This window comes from Lagenorhynchus albirostris, chromosome 6 (assembly GCF_949774975.1).
Source record: "Lagenorhynchus albirostris chromosome 6, mLagAlb1.1, whole genome shotgun sequence".
Lineage (NCBI taxonomy): Eukaryota > Metazoa > Chordata > Mammalia > Artiodactyla > Delphinidae > Lagenorhynchus > Lagenorhynchus albirostris.
In genome coordinates this window covers 18,337,770-18,352,536 of record NC_083100.1, presented here as the reverse complement: position 1 = coordinate 18,352,536, position 14,767 = coordinate 18,337,770, and the positions used below count along the sequence as shown (strand labels likewise).

The following is a 14,767-nucleotide window of genomic DNA, read 5'->3' as shown; positions in this document are numbered from 1 at the left end:
AGGCTGGCCACACACCCCTCAGGACTCTAGCCTCGCTCTTCCCTGTGACCCGGCTCTAGGCTTTGGCTGGTACCCCTGGGCCCTTTCCTAGACAATTTAGGTCCTAATCTTAAATTCCAACCTCTGCTTCTCAGGCGCCATCCCTCTTATTTATAGCCGCCCCTAGATTCCTTGGCCACGCCCCCGTACTTTCCCATAAATCCACCTCCTCCCTCGGTTAGAAAGCAAGGAGATAGTAAGAACTACAATTCCCGGCAGACTCCGCGAAGGAGTTCTCGCGACTTGCGCGAAGACACGTGCGCGGAAGGAGCAAGCAGTAGTGGGCGACAGATCTGGCAAAAGGGAACTAATGGTAAAGGGAGCCAGTGGTAAAGGGACCAGGTGGAGGGGCGGTGTAAGGGGTAGGGGGCAGAGGACGGACGGTAGGCCGAGAGAGGCTCGGAGGCCTCGGCTGGCTCTCCGCACTTCCGCTCTTGTGTTGGTTCCACAACCCCTGGCTACGTGAGGCGTAGTAGTTGTGGGGTTCAGAGGGTCAGCAATCAGTTCTCCGAATCCAGAGATTCAGTACTTGTCGTCAGTATCGGTACTCAGGGCTTGGTAGGTTCGGTGTTTGGGATGCTAAAGGAATCTGTCTCTTGAGTCAGGGTCCATCACCTAGAGATTGGTTTTAGGATTCAGGTTCAGCCTATGTAGTTTTTTTTTTTTGCTAGGATTTGGGATGCATCAGATGCGGATCAGTATTAGTTCAGTACTTGGGATTCATTCTTAGGATTGTAGTTAAATATTTGGGGCTCACTCAGGGTCTGGGGTTCAGTATTCAGGCTTCACTATTGGGGTTCAGGGCTTAACATCTAGAGTGAGGATGCAACAATTGGGAATCGGTGGGTTTGGGGTTTTGGTTTTTTGAGGTTTGGGGTCTGAGAAGGGCTTCTCTTGCCGAGTTTCTGAGTTTGCTGAATTTGTGGCCAGAGGGAGGTCTGTTAGGGGTCAAATTGTGGGGTGTGAATTTCAGAATTTGGGTGAAATCCCTGTGGGATTTGAAGACCGCCTGGAGGCTGGGCTAGGATTTGAGTTGTGTGGGATTTGTGAGGTGTTGTGTCCGGGGCAGGTCTATATTGAACTTCGGATTTACATCCTCCGGGGGGACTAAGTGTTGCTATTTGGGTTTTGGGGGCTTGGTTGGGGTATGAGTCAGGTTCCTGGGTTGGGGTGTGAGATCTAAGCCTGACTTCTCTGTTGGGATTTGAGGTTTAGGTAGCAGTCGCCATCATGCTCAAAGCTGTGATCCTGATTGGAGGCCCTCAAAAGGGTGAGGAGCCAGGGGAATTGGGGGAGGAGGTTGGGCTGGAGTGGTCGGTGGGGTGGGGACAGAGGGAGGCAGGAAGCTGAAATGTGCTTCTTTCTCCTCTCCCAGGGACTCGCTTCAGGCCTTTGTCCTTTGAGGTGCCCAAACCACTCTTTCCTGTGGCGGGGGTCCCTATGATCCAGCACCACATTGAGGCTTGTGCCCAGGTAACCCCATAGGCTCCCCTCTCCCCCCTCACTTCCTGCTCATCTCCTTCTTGCTGTATTTCCCCCTTTTCCAACCATGACCTTCCCACAGGGACCACCATTTACAAGTGAAAATGTGAATGTCGCCCCCTGGAGTTGTGCGGTACAACTGCTCTGCTGTCTTCCTCTAACCTAGTGTCTCCTCTGGCCTCCTGCTCAGATTGCACTCCTATTTATTTTTAAAGCATGGAATGTGAGATCAGGCAAGACTCTTAGAGACAATTTAACACTGCAGCAGGGGGAACCTTAATGATAGCAAAGCACAGAACTCATACCTTTGCTCATTGTGGAGCTAATTTCTTTATTGCTTTTGGTATTGAGGCAGGCATGGTTTTATTTGAATCCAGTCTCTGCCTCCTGTAAGGACTTGAGAGCAAATTTCCCATCCTTTCTGAGCCTTAGTTTCCTTATTTGTAAAATGGAGGTGATTAGACCTGCTTTGCGGGGTGGCGAAGCTTGCAATGATGTTTGTAAAGTGCCTTGTACAATGTAGGCGCCTGATAAATGATATCCTCATCTCAAGCTCAGATTGACACATAATAAATATGGGGGGAAAATTATGGGTTATTCTTTTTTTTTTTTTTTGTGGTACACAGGCCTCTCACTGTTGTGGCCTCTCCCGTTGCGGAGCACAGGCTCCGGACGTGCAGGCTCAGCGGCCATGGCTCACGGGCCCAGCCGCTCCGCGGCACGTGGGATCTTCCCGGACCGGGGCACAAACCCGTGTCCCCTGCATCGGCAGGCGGACTCAACCACTGCGCCACCAGGGAAGCCCTATGGGTTATTCTTTAACGCAGCTTGGTAGGCAAAATCTTCCCTAGGGTGAGCCCCAATTCAGATGTGAGGGGGCAGGGGATAATAGAATAATAAAAGGTTAAAAGCTCAGGGACTGAGACTTCCTCCAACTTCCTCATTGTCCAGAGGAGAAAACGGGCCAGAGTGGGAAAGTGAGTGCCCAGGGGCCCCATAGCTGAGAATGAAACTGGTCTCTCCAGACTTACGGGCCAGTCCCAGGGATTTCTCCCTCCTATCAGATATTTTTTTCTTCCAACCTCTTCCCTTGTCCCCAGGTCGCTGGGATGCAGGAGATTCTGCTCATTGGCTTCTACCAACCTGATGAGCCCCTTACCCGGTTCCTGGAAGCTGCCCAGCAGGAGTTTAATCTTCCGATCAGGTGTTTGTGCGCACATGCTGTATGGGGCTGGGGGGTCAGGGCCTCACGCCTCTGGTTCTCGGGAGTGGAGTGAGTCAGCATTCGCCAGACTTCACCCTCACACGCTAGGAGGGTTCCTATTTGGGCATCTTTGAATCCCTGAGTATATTGCCTTCTCTGTGGGCCTCGGGCAGGTATAACCCTGGGAACAGGAGTCGTCAGGTGCCCAGGCTCCTGGTATCTGTCTCCTCTGATCTCACTGAGCTGGCCCTGGGGTCCCTGGGGACAGGTACCTGCAAGAATTTGCCCCCCTGGGCACAGGGGGTGGTCTCTACCATTTCCGGGACCAAATTCTGGCTGGAGGCCCCGAAGCCTTCTTCGTGCTCAACGCTGACGTCTGCTCCGACTTCCCCTTGAGCACTATGTTGGACGTCCACAGACACCAGCCGCACCCTTTCTTGCTCCTTGGCACCACGGTGAGGGGGCCAGGGGGGCAGAGGGGGTGATCCAGAAAGGTTTCTGGAATGCAGGATGTCAGGGAGGCAGGGGCAGCCCAGGTGGTGGGATCAGGCATCAGATGTGCCTGAAACCCCAGCAGCGGTGGAGGTGGTGGCGGAGACCCCAAGCCCTTTGGCTGCTCAGCAGTAGGGAGCGGGCAAGGAGTGGCGGCAGCTGTCAGTTCTCACCCTTGCTGAAGCCCTGTCCACAGCAGCAGAGATGCGTGCCAGGTGTTATAGGAGAGGGAAAGAAAGAAAGAGAAAACAGACCTTGCTGCCGTGGAGCTGGCAGGTCACTGTCTCGGTGTGTCTGTCTTTCAGGCTAACAGGACACAATCCCTCAACTATGGCTGCATCGTAGAGAATCCACAGACGCATGAGGTGAGAGCAGGGAGGGGGCTGGCTGGGCGCTTGCTCTGTGTATCATCATTCCCACTCCGCCTCTAGAGAATGCTGGAATGCTTTGGGATGGGCCCCAGTCTTCTCAGGCAGGTGGGGCATACCCTCAGTTCATCCTATATCCCTTCTAGAGAGATCGTTGAGAGTGAAGAGGTAACAGTGGATGAATGATCAGGGTGCTATGAGAGCACAAAAGGAGGCCCAACCCAGCCTTGTCTGGGTGGGGGAGGGGAGAGCTCCCTAGAGAAGGCAAGGTCTGAGCTGAGTTTTAGATTTGTTTAGATGACGGAGACAGGAAGGCATTGCAGGTAGAGGGACCAGCATGTGCAAAGGCCAGGAGGCAGGAAACAGCAGGCCTCCAGAATTATGGAGGGAGGCACATAATCAGCAAGGCAGAGCGTCTCTGTCCTTGTTTGTGAAGCTCCCTGTCCCTGAGTCTGACTGACTTTCATGCACCCCTTTTATTTGTTCAAGCTTTAGTATTAAAAATACATATAAACACACACACACACACACACGAATTTTTTTTTTTTTTAAGTTTTGTGCTAGGCACTAGCTAGGTGTGAGGGAAACACAGCCAAACGACAATCCCTGCTTCTCAGGAACCCTTGGACTAGTGGGAGAGACAGTCAAAAACCAACCATCGCAAATGATACAAGTGCTACCGGTGAGGTGTGGCCAGAGGCCAGGGGTGCCCGGACCTGAGAACCCAACTCTGGGGCAGAGTGGACTCATAGAGGAAGTGACAATGCCAGCTGGGTTTTGAAAGCCGAGTTTTCCAGATGAAGAGATGGGAAGGGACATTTTCGGCGCAGGCGTGCAATAGCATGGAGCCGTGTTCTGGAAGCTCTGGGAGGTGGGGAGGAGAAAGGCCTGTAGTTCAGATTTATCTTGAAGGTGAAGGCCAGCCGCAAGATGCGATGCAGTCTGCATTTTAGGAAGACCACTTCGGCAGCAGGGAGGACCTGGAGGTCAGAGGGTCTTAGGGGGTGATGGCAGTGGCCTCTCCTCCACTGATCCCAGCCCACTGTGTCCTCAGGTCCTGCACTATGTGGAGAAACCCAGCACTTTTGTCAGTGACATCATCAACTGTGGCATCTACCTCTTTTCCCCGGAAGCCCTGAAGCCCCTTCGGGATGTCTTCCAGCGTAATCAGCAGGATGGGCAACTGTGAGGCAGGCCCCGTGGCCCTGAGACCCCAAGTGCCCCCGGTCGCAGACCGCCCCCCCAGTCTCTGCAGGCTCCTTCTCCTGAGCCCCCGCTCACCTTCCTTCCCCTTCTCATCTCTATTTGTCCTCTCCAGCTGAGCCTCCAAGTCCCTCCCTTCCTAACCTCATTCTGTCCCTCTTCTTATCCATCCCAGTTCCTCTTCTGTCACCGCCTGCCCACTCCCCTTCTGGTCCATTTCTCTCAAGCCCTGAGTGTCCCAGAGATGCCTTTTAGAACAGACGGCAACACACACAGTTGGGTGCACACAGGCTTGAGTGAGAGACACACACACACACACACACACACACACACACACACACACAGACACACACACACTCTCTCTCTCTCTCTCTCTCTCTCTCTCTCTCTCTCTCTCCCCCTCCCTCCCTCTCAGGCTGAGTGCCCCAGAGCCCTGCTGGCCACAAGCCAAAGTCCAGGGTCATCCTCCTAGGCCTGCAACCTGTTCCTTTCTGTGGATCCTGCCTTTGCTCCCTCCTCCCCCACCCGTCTCCCCATCTCAAGCCTCATTCATTCATCACCATCTTCTCACTCCCACCCATCTCTCTGCTTCTCTCTCCATTCTCTCCCGGCCTCTCTGTCTGTTTCTGCTGAGCTGGCATCTCCACCATCTCTCTCTTCTCTCTCTTTCTGTGACTGTCTCTGCCCCCACCAGCTGCCTTCCTCTGGGGTGAGTCTGTCTGTGTTTCATTCCATCCAGTGAGTGAGAGGGAGGGTGACCAGAGGCGGGGTTCAGAGGAGTGGATGGGGTGGGGGAGAATGGGAAAAGGGGGAGAAGCCAGGTCTGGTCGAACTCCATGTGGATGTGGGGCAGGATGAGCAGCAGGTCTGTGCATGGGGACACAGACAGCTCAGGGAGGAGAGGAGGTGATGTGTATGCGGGTGATGGGAGAGCTTCCTGGCATGTGAGCATCCTTGTGGAACAGATCTGAGCAGACCTGGAGAGGTGGTGGGATTCACTCTCATTCCTATCCCCAGGAGACTGCTGGCCCCTGCTTGGGCTCAGCTGGGGAACTGACGTCAGCATCCCTTCCTCTGTGCCAGGGAGGACTCGTCAGGCTTGTGGCCTGGGGCAGGTACCATCCGCCTGGAGCAGGATGTGTTCTCCGCCCTGGCCGGGCAGGGCCAGATCTATGTGCACCTCACTGACGGCATCTGGAGTCAGATCAAGTCTGCAGGGTATGGGAGGGGCCTCTGATGGGGTGGTTGGGTCACCTGGGGGTTGAGACTTTGGGGTGGTGGGCACAGGCCCTGCTGGCCCCTGAGCCCCTGCACCACTTTCTGGCCCCCAGCTCAGCCCTCTATGCTTCCCGCCTCTATCTGAGCCAGTACCAGCTCACTCACCCAGAACGCCTGGCCAAGCACACCCCAGGGGGTCCACGGATTCGAGGTACCCATCCGGCCACAATTCCTAACCTTTGCCCCCAGCCCAGCCCCCCTCCCCTCTGAGCTGTGACTCCTGACCTTAGATCCAGAGGTGAAGTCTCAGTCCCTGCCCTCCCTGAACCAGATGTGGTTTGGGGTATTTGCCCCCAGGTCCTCTCTTCTGCTTCTAGGAAACGTTTACATCCACCCAACAGCTAAGGTGGCCCCGTCTGCTGTGGTAAGTGATGGCCCAGCCCAGGGGAAGCATGGGTGGGGCAGTGCTCGGAGTAGCGATCTCTCCACTTTGTCACAGCCTGTCCTATGGCCTCACGCCTTATCTGTTTTATGAGGGGATTGGATTGGGGGCCCTCCAAGGCTATGGTTGTGCTCTTCTCCACAGCTGGGCCCCAACGTCTCCATCGGGGAGGGGGTGACCATGGGCGAGGGTGTGCGGCTCCGAGAGAGCATTGTCCTCCATGGAGCCACACTGCAGGTAGGCACCCAGGCACACACGGCAGCCGTGGCACCCCGAGAGGCTGAGGGGAGGGGTGAGCCCCTTCTCACCCCCTCACCTCACATCGTCCTGTTTGGCAGGAGCACACGTGTGTTCTGCACAGCATCGTGGGCTGGGGGAGCACCATAGGGCGCTGGGCCCGCGTGGAGGGTACCCCCAATGACCCCAATCCCAACGACCCCCGAGCCCACATGGACAGTGAGAGCCTGTTCAAGGATGGGAAGCTGCTCCCTGCTATTACCATCCTAGGTATGCTTCCCAGGGCCCTAGGCTGTGAGAAACCTCCACAGGTGATGGCCATGCCCTGTGGGAGCATTTGTGTGTGTGTGTGTGTTTATTCCTTTAGCAAACATTTACCCAGTGTCTGCTCTATGCCAGGTCCTGTGTGAGTCACAGGGGGCATGAGGCCAGGGCACAGATGGGCAGGGAGGGATCCCTCCTGGATGGCGGTGGCCCCCAGCTCTTTGCCCCTCGCCTCCCCTCCCCACGGCCTCCCCCTGGTGCCCTTGTCCACACTGCAGGCTGCCGCGTCCGGATCCCCGCCGAGGTGCTCATACTGAACTCGATTGTTCTGCCACACAAGGAGCTGAGCCGCAGCTTCACCAACCAGATCATCCTCTGAGGGGGGCTGCCTGAAGTTCCCCCCAGCTCTGATCCGCTCCCCTTGAGGCTCCTGCCTGCATGGCCAGCCTCTGTCCAGGAGGGAGCGGAGGAAGCCAGCCAGGCTCTTCCTGTGCACGCGCACGCGGGGAGCAACGTGGGTGGCCGGGGGACTGGTGGCCTCCCTCTCCACTCCCTAATAAACCCGGGTGAACCTTGGAGCCGGTAAGGACTCCGCTCGTGCCTGGGCTGGGGGGTGAGAGTGGAAGGGGGGCAGCTGACTCAGTCCCCCCCAACATTAGCATTTAAATTGGAGTCGTTGCTTCGGGCTCATGAATAATGAATCTGGAGCCCTGGTAAATCTCCCCCTCCCACTGCCTCAGCCTCTCGCGCTGCTCTGGAGGAAGGCCCTCAAGGCTCCAGCCGGCTGGCCCCCGCCTTCACCCCTACCCCGACGCCGCCTCCCTGTTCCTCTTCGTTGGGCCTCGCTCAGGCTCCAGAGTGGAAGGATTCCGAAGGGAAGTGGGGAGGATTTCGCTTGGGCAGTGGGGTGCGGGCTGGGAGCGCTGGGCCTGAGGTTGGATCCCCCGGAGCCGCCCTCCCCGGGTGCTGCCGAGCCCCGGCCCGGCCTGCTTTCTGCTCTGCCAGCTCCATCTGCTCCCAGCCTGGCTTTTGGCGGGGTCGGGGGTTTCTCTCCCGCCCGAGGCCCCGTATCTGCCTCCTAGTCCCTGGCAGGCAGGGTGGGCCTGAGCTGGTGCCTTTCTCTCCAGAAGCACAGTGGGAGCTACTCCATTCTGGGAGGGGAGGGGCCCTGGCCACCTCCCACCACCCTGGCTCTGCTCTTTGGGGGGGTCTCAGTCTTCCTTTCATATTCCTGAAGCCCCAGAGATACCCAGCCACCTCTCGTGTTTGCCCACGACCCCCGTGTGCCCCTCCCGGTGCCCCCTTTCCCCAGCTGTGGGTGCAGAGCTTAGTTGCCAGATGAGCGGGTAAAGATGGTAATCTGCTAATTGAGAGGAATCTAATTACCCGAAGAGAATGGGGGGGGCAGGGCATGGGTGGGAGGCAGGAGGGGGTCCTGGCAGCAGGCAGGGTGGCAGGCAGCAGGGTGCTGGGGCCTGGTTATCAGCACCAGGGTCTGGGACAGAGCCCAGGATTTCAGAGCTTCAGGGCTGGGCTGTTAGGAAGATGCACTTTCTCAGGAGCTGGGCTGACGGTGGCCTGGGGATTGGGCTAGGTGTGACCACCCAGCCCCTGGAGGCTCTGCAGGCTGTGTCAGAGCGTGTGTGCATGTGAAACAACCGGGGGTTTTAGCGGTCCTGACCTACAACCTGCCTGGACGCAGCCCTTCTGGTTCCCGTTCCTGGTCCCTCCAGTCTCTGCCTCCAGCCCACACCTTCCGTCACCTCTGTATGGGGTCCGGAGGGGTCTGCAGATGCCTCCTCTGGGCTGGGGTCAACCCCCTGAGGTCAGGGCTGGGAGAGGGGTGGGCTGCAGGGCCAGGGGCTGGGTCCCTTCCTCTCCTCTCCCCAGTCCTGACCCTTCTGTTCCGAGTGGTTGGCAGAAGCCATGGCAGCTTCATCATAAATATGATAATTTAATTATTTTCTCAGCAAAACACCGTGAAATCCAATAAGTCTGTGTCAGGCCCTGGCCCCCGGGACCCCCCCTCCTGGGCCCAGTGGGGGTGGGGACAGGCACTGGACAGGGACGGGGTCAGTGTTTAAAGTGAAGGGGGGCTGGTGAAGCTGAGGTCTCTGTGGAGCCCCCCACCCACCCCACCCCATCCCCGCCACGCGGAGGGCGTTACTGATGTACGCGTGCTCAGGTGGAGCGGGGTCTAAGGAGAGAAGTTCCGATGCCCCCCACTCCTCTCCAGCCTCGTCTGCCCTGGGAGGGCCTAGCATCCCTCCACCTCTGAGGCCACAGCCCAGAGCCCAGGATGTGGGAGTACCCTGTCTCTGGAGGGGAGAGGGCAGGGAGCCCCCTTCACCACCTCTGGGACCTCACTGGCCCTGTAAGGGTAGGAGGGTGCTGGCCCTTCGAGAACAGAGGGAACTGGGGTGGGAAGTAGGGGATGAGGGGGGAGGGATGCGGGGGAGGGGTGCGCTCCTGCCATTAGTGCTTTTTTCGGTTTCCATAAAAAGATTATTCTGTAAAATCAGCGAGGGGGAGCGAGCTGGGGGCCGGGGAGTGGGGGCGGGTCCCTGGCACTGAGCTGGATGGGGTGACAGAGGAGGAGAGCTGGGGACCGACCGGGACTGAGCGTGGAGAGAAATTTGGATGGGCTTCGGGAGCCAGCTAGGGGGAAGAGGCCGAGCCAAGAACGCAGACTGGGGGCAGGATGGGGCGGGGGGAGTGCCAGGGCCCTCATCTCCCTCCTGCCTGGGCCTCCTTCCCACCCCCATCCCCATCCCCTCCCCCTGGCACTTAGCAGCCATCATAGGGGAGCAGATTGCAGCCCCCTCCCCCTCTCCGGGAAGCAGGCACAGCTGGGGCCCTGCCACATCTGCCGCATCAGCACGGAGCACAGCTGGGTGTGCCCAGAGCCGCGCTCCCCAAAACACAAAGTTGGGGCGGGGGCCAAGGAGAGCCCAGACCCCTGAGACAGACGCACTGACACTTCTGCCAACAGACACAGACTCCTCGAGGCGAAGCTACACTCACCACCACACACGCTCCCTCGTGTGCAGAGACAGGAGAACTGACAAACATGCAATTACTCTGCCCCGCCTGCCGCCCCCACCCCTTCCTCCTCCTTCCCTTCCTTCCCTCCAGGCTCCCCTCCACCGCCTTGGCCACCTCTGAACCGCTCTCGCCCTCGTCTGGAGGGAACAGGGGCTTCACCCTCCCCAGGCACACGCTTCTGGGAGGCTTGGAGAACAGGAGAGCAGCGGGTGGTAAGGGGCATCTGAGTCCGAAGCTTGAGCCTGGGGAAGCCAGTCCCCCGCTCCATGCCCATGCCCCTTCCCACAAAGAAACCCCCTCTGAAGCACTGGTCCTTGCCACCCTGGACGTGATGGGGTCTCCATACCAGGGCGGACTGGCTGGGCACCCTGGAGTGTGGTCAAGGTCCCCGTGACACTCTGTGTTCCACTGGCCGCCTCAAGGAGGTGCTGTACGTCCAAGTTCTAGCCAGAGGTCGGCTCCCAGGGCCGGGCCCTGGCACTCCCGTCCCCAACAACCTGCAGCACCGTCCACTCAGCAACGCACCCCTCTGCTTAGCTTTGCTACCCCAAAAGGCGCAGGGTATGGGGCCTCCGTCGGTGGCGGAAAAGTCCCCCCTCCTCAGCAGGGGTGATCAGGAGTCCCTTCTCCCCGCCTCCACCATCCCGCTTCCCAGGCGATGACCACCTCTGGCCTCTGATTAAATCCTGCCCCTTGGCAGCCCTCGTTTCTCCGCGCTCATCTCCTTGGCCCCGGTGTGTTGCCCTCAACCCTCTCCTCCTGCCTGCCCCCACCCCCGTGTCCCACGCCTCGTCCCCGCCCCTGCCCCTCAGAGCTTTAATCCCTGCTGCTGCCGTGCCGCCTTATCTGCTCTCAGCAGCTTTCCCTGCTGCAAAGCCCTCTCCCCCTCCTTCTCGGGATCTTCTTCCCCCCTCCTTCCCCGGTTCTCTCTTCTCTCTGACCAGCACCCCCTGGCCTGTCTCTGCCTCTCAGGCCCCCCATGATGACTCCTGGCTGACGCCAGATCTGCACCCCAGTGCCCTTTGCTCTCTCTCCAGCCTCAGCCCCGAGGTTGCAGCTGCCCACCCAGTCCCACACTGATCTCCTTCCGCCTCAACCCTCCCCCGCAGGCCCCACAGACTTGGTCAGTTTCTGACCAGCCAAGATTTTCCATCTCTCTTCCTTCCCTGCCCTCCATCTCCTGGCCCCCTCCCCCGGTTCTTCCAGCAGCCCCTCAATCTTGGACACGGTCCCCTTCAATCCCAGTAACCCACGGCCTCGGCTTGGGTTGTTGGTGCCTGCCACAGGAGAGGGCTCAGGGCTGGGCAGGGCTGGGCTGGTCCTTGGACAGGGTAGGGTGTGCAGAGTGCTGGTGGGCAGTGGGGGCAGGGCCTGGTGGCGGGACGCTAACCCTCTTCAGTTGCCTCAGATCACGTCCGGGCCTCCCCACCCCCTTCGCTAGAACTCTCATTAACCGCTTCTCCTGCCTCGTCCGCAGCATAAATAACCCAGATAAATCAGCCGCCGTCCGCCCCCCGCCCCTCGGCCCCCGCACAGCCCGTTTGTCACCGCTGCTCACTCACCAGCCAGGCCTGGCCCAGTCCCGGCCTCCGCACCCCCCCATCCGTGTCCCTTCCCGCCCACGCCTGTCCCACGCTGGCTCATGCCTTGGTCCGCAGCAGAGCCAGGCCTGGGACAGGTGTCTGATCTGGGCAGGGTGGCAAGGGGTGTACTCTGCGAGCAGGGGGAGACTGGGCCCTCCCCCTAGAATGCTATCTAGGAGTTTGGGGGTCATGTCATTTAGGAGTGGGGCCACCCAGGCTGGGAGTCTAAGGCCCACAAATGGGGGAAAGGGGCAAATGCAGCTCAGCTTGCGGGTCCCTGCTGGGAAGAGGGAACCCCAGAGCTCGGGGTGCGGGATGCGCCTTGGAGCCCCGCAAGCAGGATCCTGGGATGTCTCCAGGTCTACCTTTTGGAGCATTTTGCCCAAAGATAAACCTCCGTGCCCCCTACCAGGTGCTCTGAGTCAGAACCCTCCTGCCCTCCCTACCTCTCTGCCCCCCATTCCCGTGCCCTGCCTGGGCAGGCTGTACAGATGGTACTCTAATCTCTGCCTCTCAGTCCATCCACCGTTCTCTCTGTTAGGAAGCCTAGTTCAGCCCCTGGGGGGTGGGTGGAGAACTGGACTGCGAACAAATCTGGGGAATGGGGACAACTGGTGGGCAGAGGATGTCTGGCTGAGGCTTCACATCCTGACCCTGCACTCCACACTCCCCCCCGCCCCCCCCAACCTGCACCCACATTCCCACCCCCAGAGTCCTTGGCAGCCCCTCCCCCTTTGCTCACACCCAGCTTGGGTCCTGGCTAGCCACACTTGGCCCTGATGCTCACTGCAGGGGGCAGCTGGTCCCCTGGGAGTGGGTGGGGGAAGCAGGGAACGGATGGGGGAGCTTGGGCGCAGGGCTGGGCGTGGGGGTGGGGAAGAAACTGGGCTGGGCCCCAGGGACCAGCTGGGCAATGAGCCGGGGAAGCAGCCGGGAGGCTAAATGAGGGAGATTATCACCCAACTGCAGCCGGGCAGAGAGGGAGGCAGGCAGGGAAGGGGGGGGGAGGGAGGGGAGAAAGGACGGGGGCCAGAGGGGAAAGGGGTGTAAGGGGACAGGGTGGGTGATAGAAAAGGCTGGAGGAGTAGAGGGAAAAGGCCAAGGGATGGGCTGAAAGGACATGGTGGGGGCTCCCACTGAGCACAACCATATTCCTGGGGCCTGGGAGACTGGAGGATGAGGGCTTGGGGACAATTGAAGACAGCTCGCTGTAGGGCAGCGGGGGGTGAGGGGCGGAAATGCAGCTAACTGCTGCTCCACTTCCCGCTGGCCTAGAACTCCCCTCACCATCCTGCCCCTGCCCCGCCCCCCAGCACCGGCTTACCACCCAACTTCATTCCTTCTAGAGGTTGAAGGCTCCCCAACATGCCCTCAGGAGAAGAGGGCGTGCTTTGGGCTCGTGACGGAGGCCAGTATGTTGGGGAGAAAGACCCTGTGATCTCATTGGATGGCAGGACAATTTAGTGACACACACTGAGTCCTGGGCGGCAACCAGTGCTGGGGAGAGCTTGGGGGGCAGTTCCCCGCTTTCCTGGCAGAGCCCCAGACTGAAGTAACCTTAAAAAAGCAATTAAATCACCTTTAAAAAAAAAAAACCCAGTAAAGAAAAATCAATACCAGGAGAAAGGGGAAGAGAGAGGCTGGGGACGATAAGGAGGTGGGGGAGGAGGTGCTGGAAGGGTCTGGTAGTCTAGCAGGGAGGGGTAAGCGTGGGAGGGGGCTGCCCCTGGGCAGCGGGCAGAGATGGGGACAGTCTGTCATCGCTTGGGGGCTCCAGGTGCCAACCCCTTTCCCCTCTGGGATGCTGCCAGATGCAGCCCCTGAGACCCCAGGGGTCTCAGCTCCCCAGCTTGGGGGGGACGGCTGGTGGGGAGGCCCAGCCAAGGGGCCGCTGGAGACAAACCCCAACAGGGTGCCCCAAAGGGCCAGGGTTGGTGGGCGGCTGTGTGTGGGTGGGCTCCGTGCTGGGGTGACCTGTGATGGACGGGGCCTGACCCGGCCTTGCAACCAAGGGTGAGCAGAGTGGTTCCCTGCTCCCCAGGGGAGCCATCCCTGGGCCCCTTTCCCAGGCTAGGCGCAGGGGCTGCGACCGGCAGGGCAGGCCCGCCGCAGGGGAGAGGTGGCCACTGGGCAGCGGGGGGACCTCGGACTCTAATCCCCAGCAGCTGCTGTTTCCCTCAGATCGATTCCCTTCTCACTTTTTTTTTTCAGCTGCCGGTTCCGCGGCTCGGATCGATGGAGCTGCCTCCCCCACCCCTCTGAGCTTCCTCTCCCTGCTGCTCATTAGTGCCCCGATTAATCAGCCCCCCACCTTTCCTCTAGGGGATGAGTACTTCCTGTCCCATGAGGGCTCTCGTTCTCACACGGGCACCCACCCCCAGAGCACAAGCTGCTCACGGTGACCACCCCCACCCTGGGGGCACCCAGGCATCACCTCCTCTCCGCCGGCCACCAGGGGCCCCATCCCCGCCTGTGATAGCAGCCCGCATGCCTGCTTCCCCTCCGCCAGGCGGCAGCCACCCCAGGGCTCCCCTGCCCCTCTGCCAGGCCCCCCCCCCCCGCCGTATCCGTTTCCCTAGGACTGCGTTCCTTCCCATTCAAGCGCAGCACCTCTCTGCTCCCTCCAGCACCCCCATGTGGGCTCTTCCTGACCTCCGTTCCACACCCTCTCACCACATCACACCTCCTCTGCTCCCTGGCCTGTCCACCCAACACGCGCCCCCAACCCCCGGCCTGGCAAGGGATTTGGGAAACATTTGGCGAAGCAAAGCGGCCACAGATGTGCAAGTCAGCCAGGGTGCCCTCTGTCCCAGACACATGAGACACTGAGTTTCGGGGGTGGAGGTGAAGTCGGGGAGAGGGCGGCCAGCATCCCAGAGGGGGCGGCCAGCATCCCAGAGGGGGCAGGGGTATGGTGGGTGTTAAGTCGGGAGCAAAGCTGCAGGGAAGCCACGAATCTTGGTGGAACCACCATTGTCCCCTTGTCTGTCTCGCCTGCCCTTCTCTGCTCTGCCCTCCCCTCCCCTCCCTCATTCAAACAAGTGGCTCTCCCAAGGAGTTTCTGGAAGCCGCCGTGAGTGGGGTAGTGGGGTCAGGTGGTGGCTGGGTGGCTGCAGTCAGGAGTCAGGGAGGCCAGGAGGTCGGGGATGGAGTCGGCTGGCCCTTCCTGGGGTGCGGTCCAGAAAAGTGG

At 59.6% G+C, this 14,767-nt stretch overlaps 1 protein-coding gene across 10 annotated transcripts; it reads left to right on the top strand.

Annotated features, from left to right (window-relative positions):
- Window positions 1-85: 85 nt before the first annotated feature.
- Window positions 86-7,525, top strand: GMPPA (GDP-mannose pyrophosphorylase A). 10 transcript variants are annotated; one of them, XM_060152014.1, is made up of 14 exons: window positions 112-352; window positions 1,249-1,309; window positions 1,415-1,512; window positions 2,622-2,725; window positions 2,994-3,180; window positions 3,523-3,582; window positions 4,640-4,770; window positions 5,483-5,497; window positions 5,872-6,006; window positions 6,120-6,217; window positions 6,297-6,430; window positions 6,593-6,685; window positions 6,787-6,955; window positions 7,228-7,525. In XM_060152014.1, the coding sequence occupies exons 2-14, from the start codon at window positions 1,270-1,272 to the stop codon at window positions 7,326-7,328; spliced, it is 1,365 nt and encodes a 454-aa protein (XP_060007997.1). In that variant the 5' UTR covers window positions 112-352; window positions 1,249-1,269; the 3' UTR covers window positions 7,329-7,525. The 10 variants fall into 10 exon arrangements, 9 of the variants coding, with proteins under 9 accessions (XP_060008004.1, XP_060008006.1, XP_060008005.1 ...); XM_060152017.1 differs by having other exon boundaries at window positions 183-352; window positions 6,384-6,430; XM_060152015.1 differs by lacking the exon at window positions 112-352 and adding an exon at window positions 405-597.
- The last annotated feature ends 7,242 nt before the right edge of the window (window positions 7,526-14,767 follow it).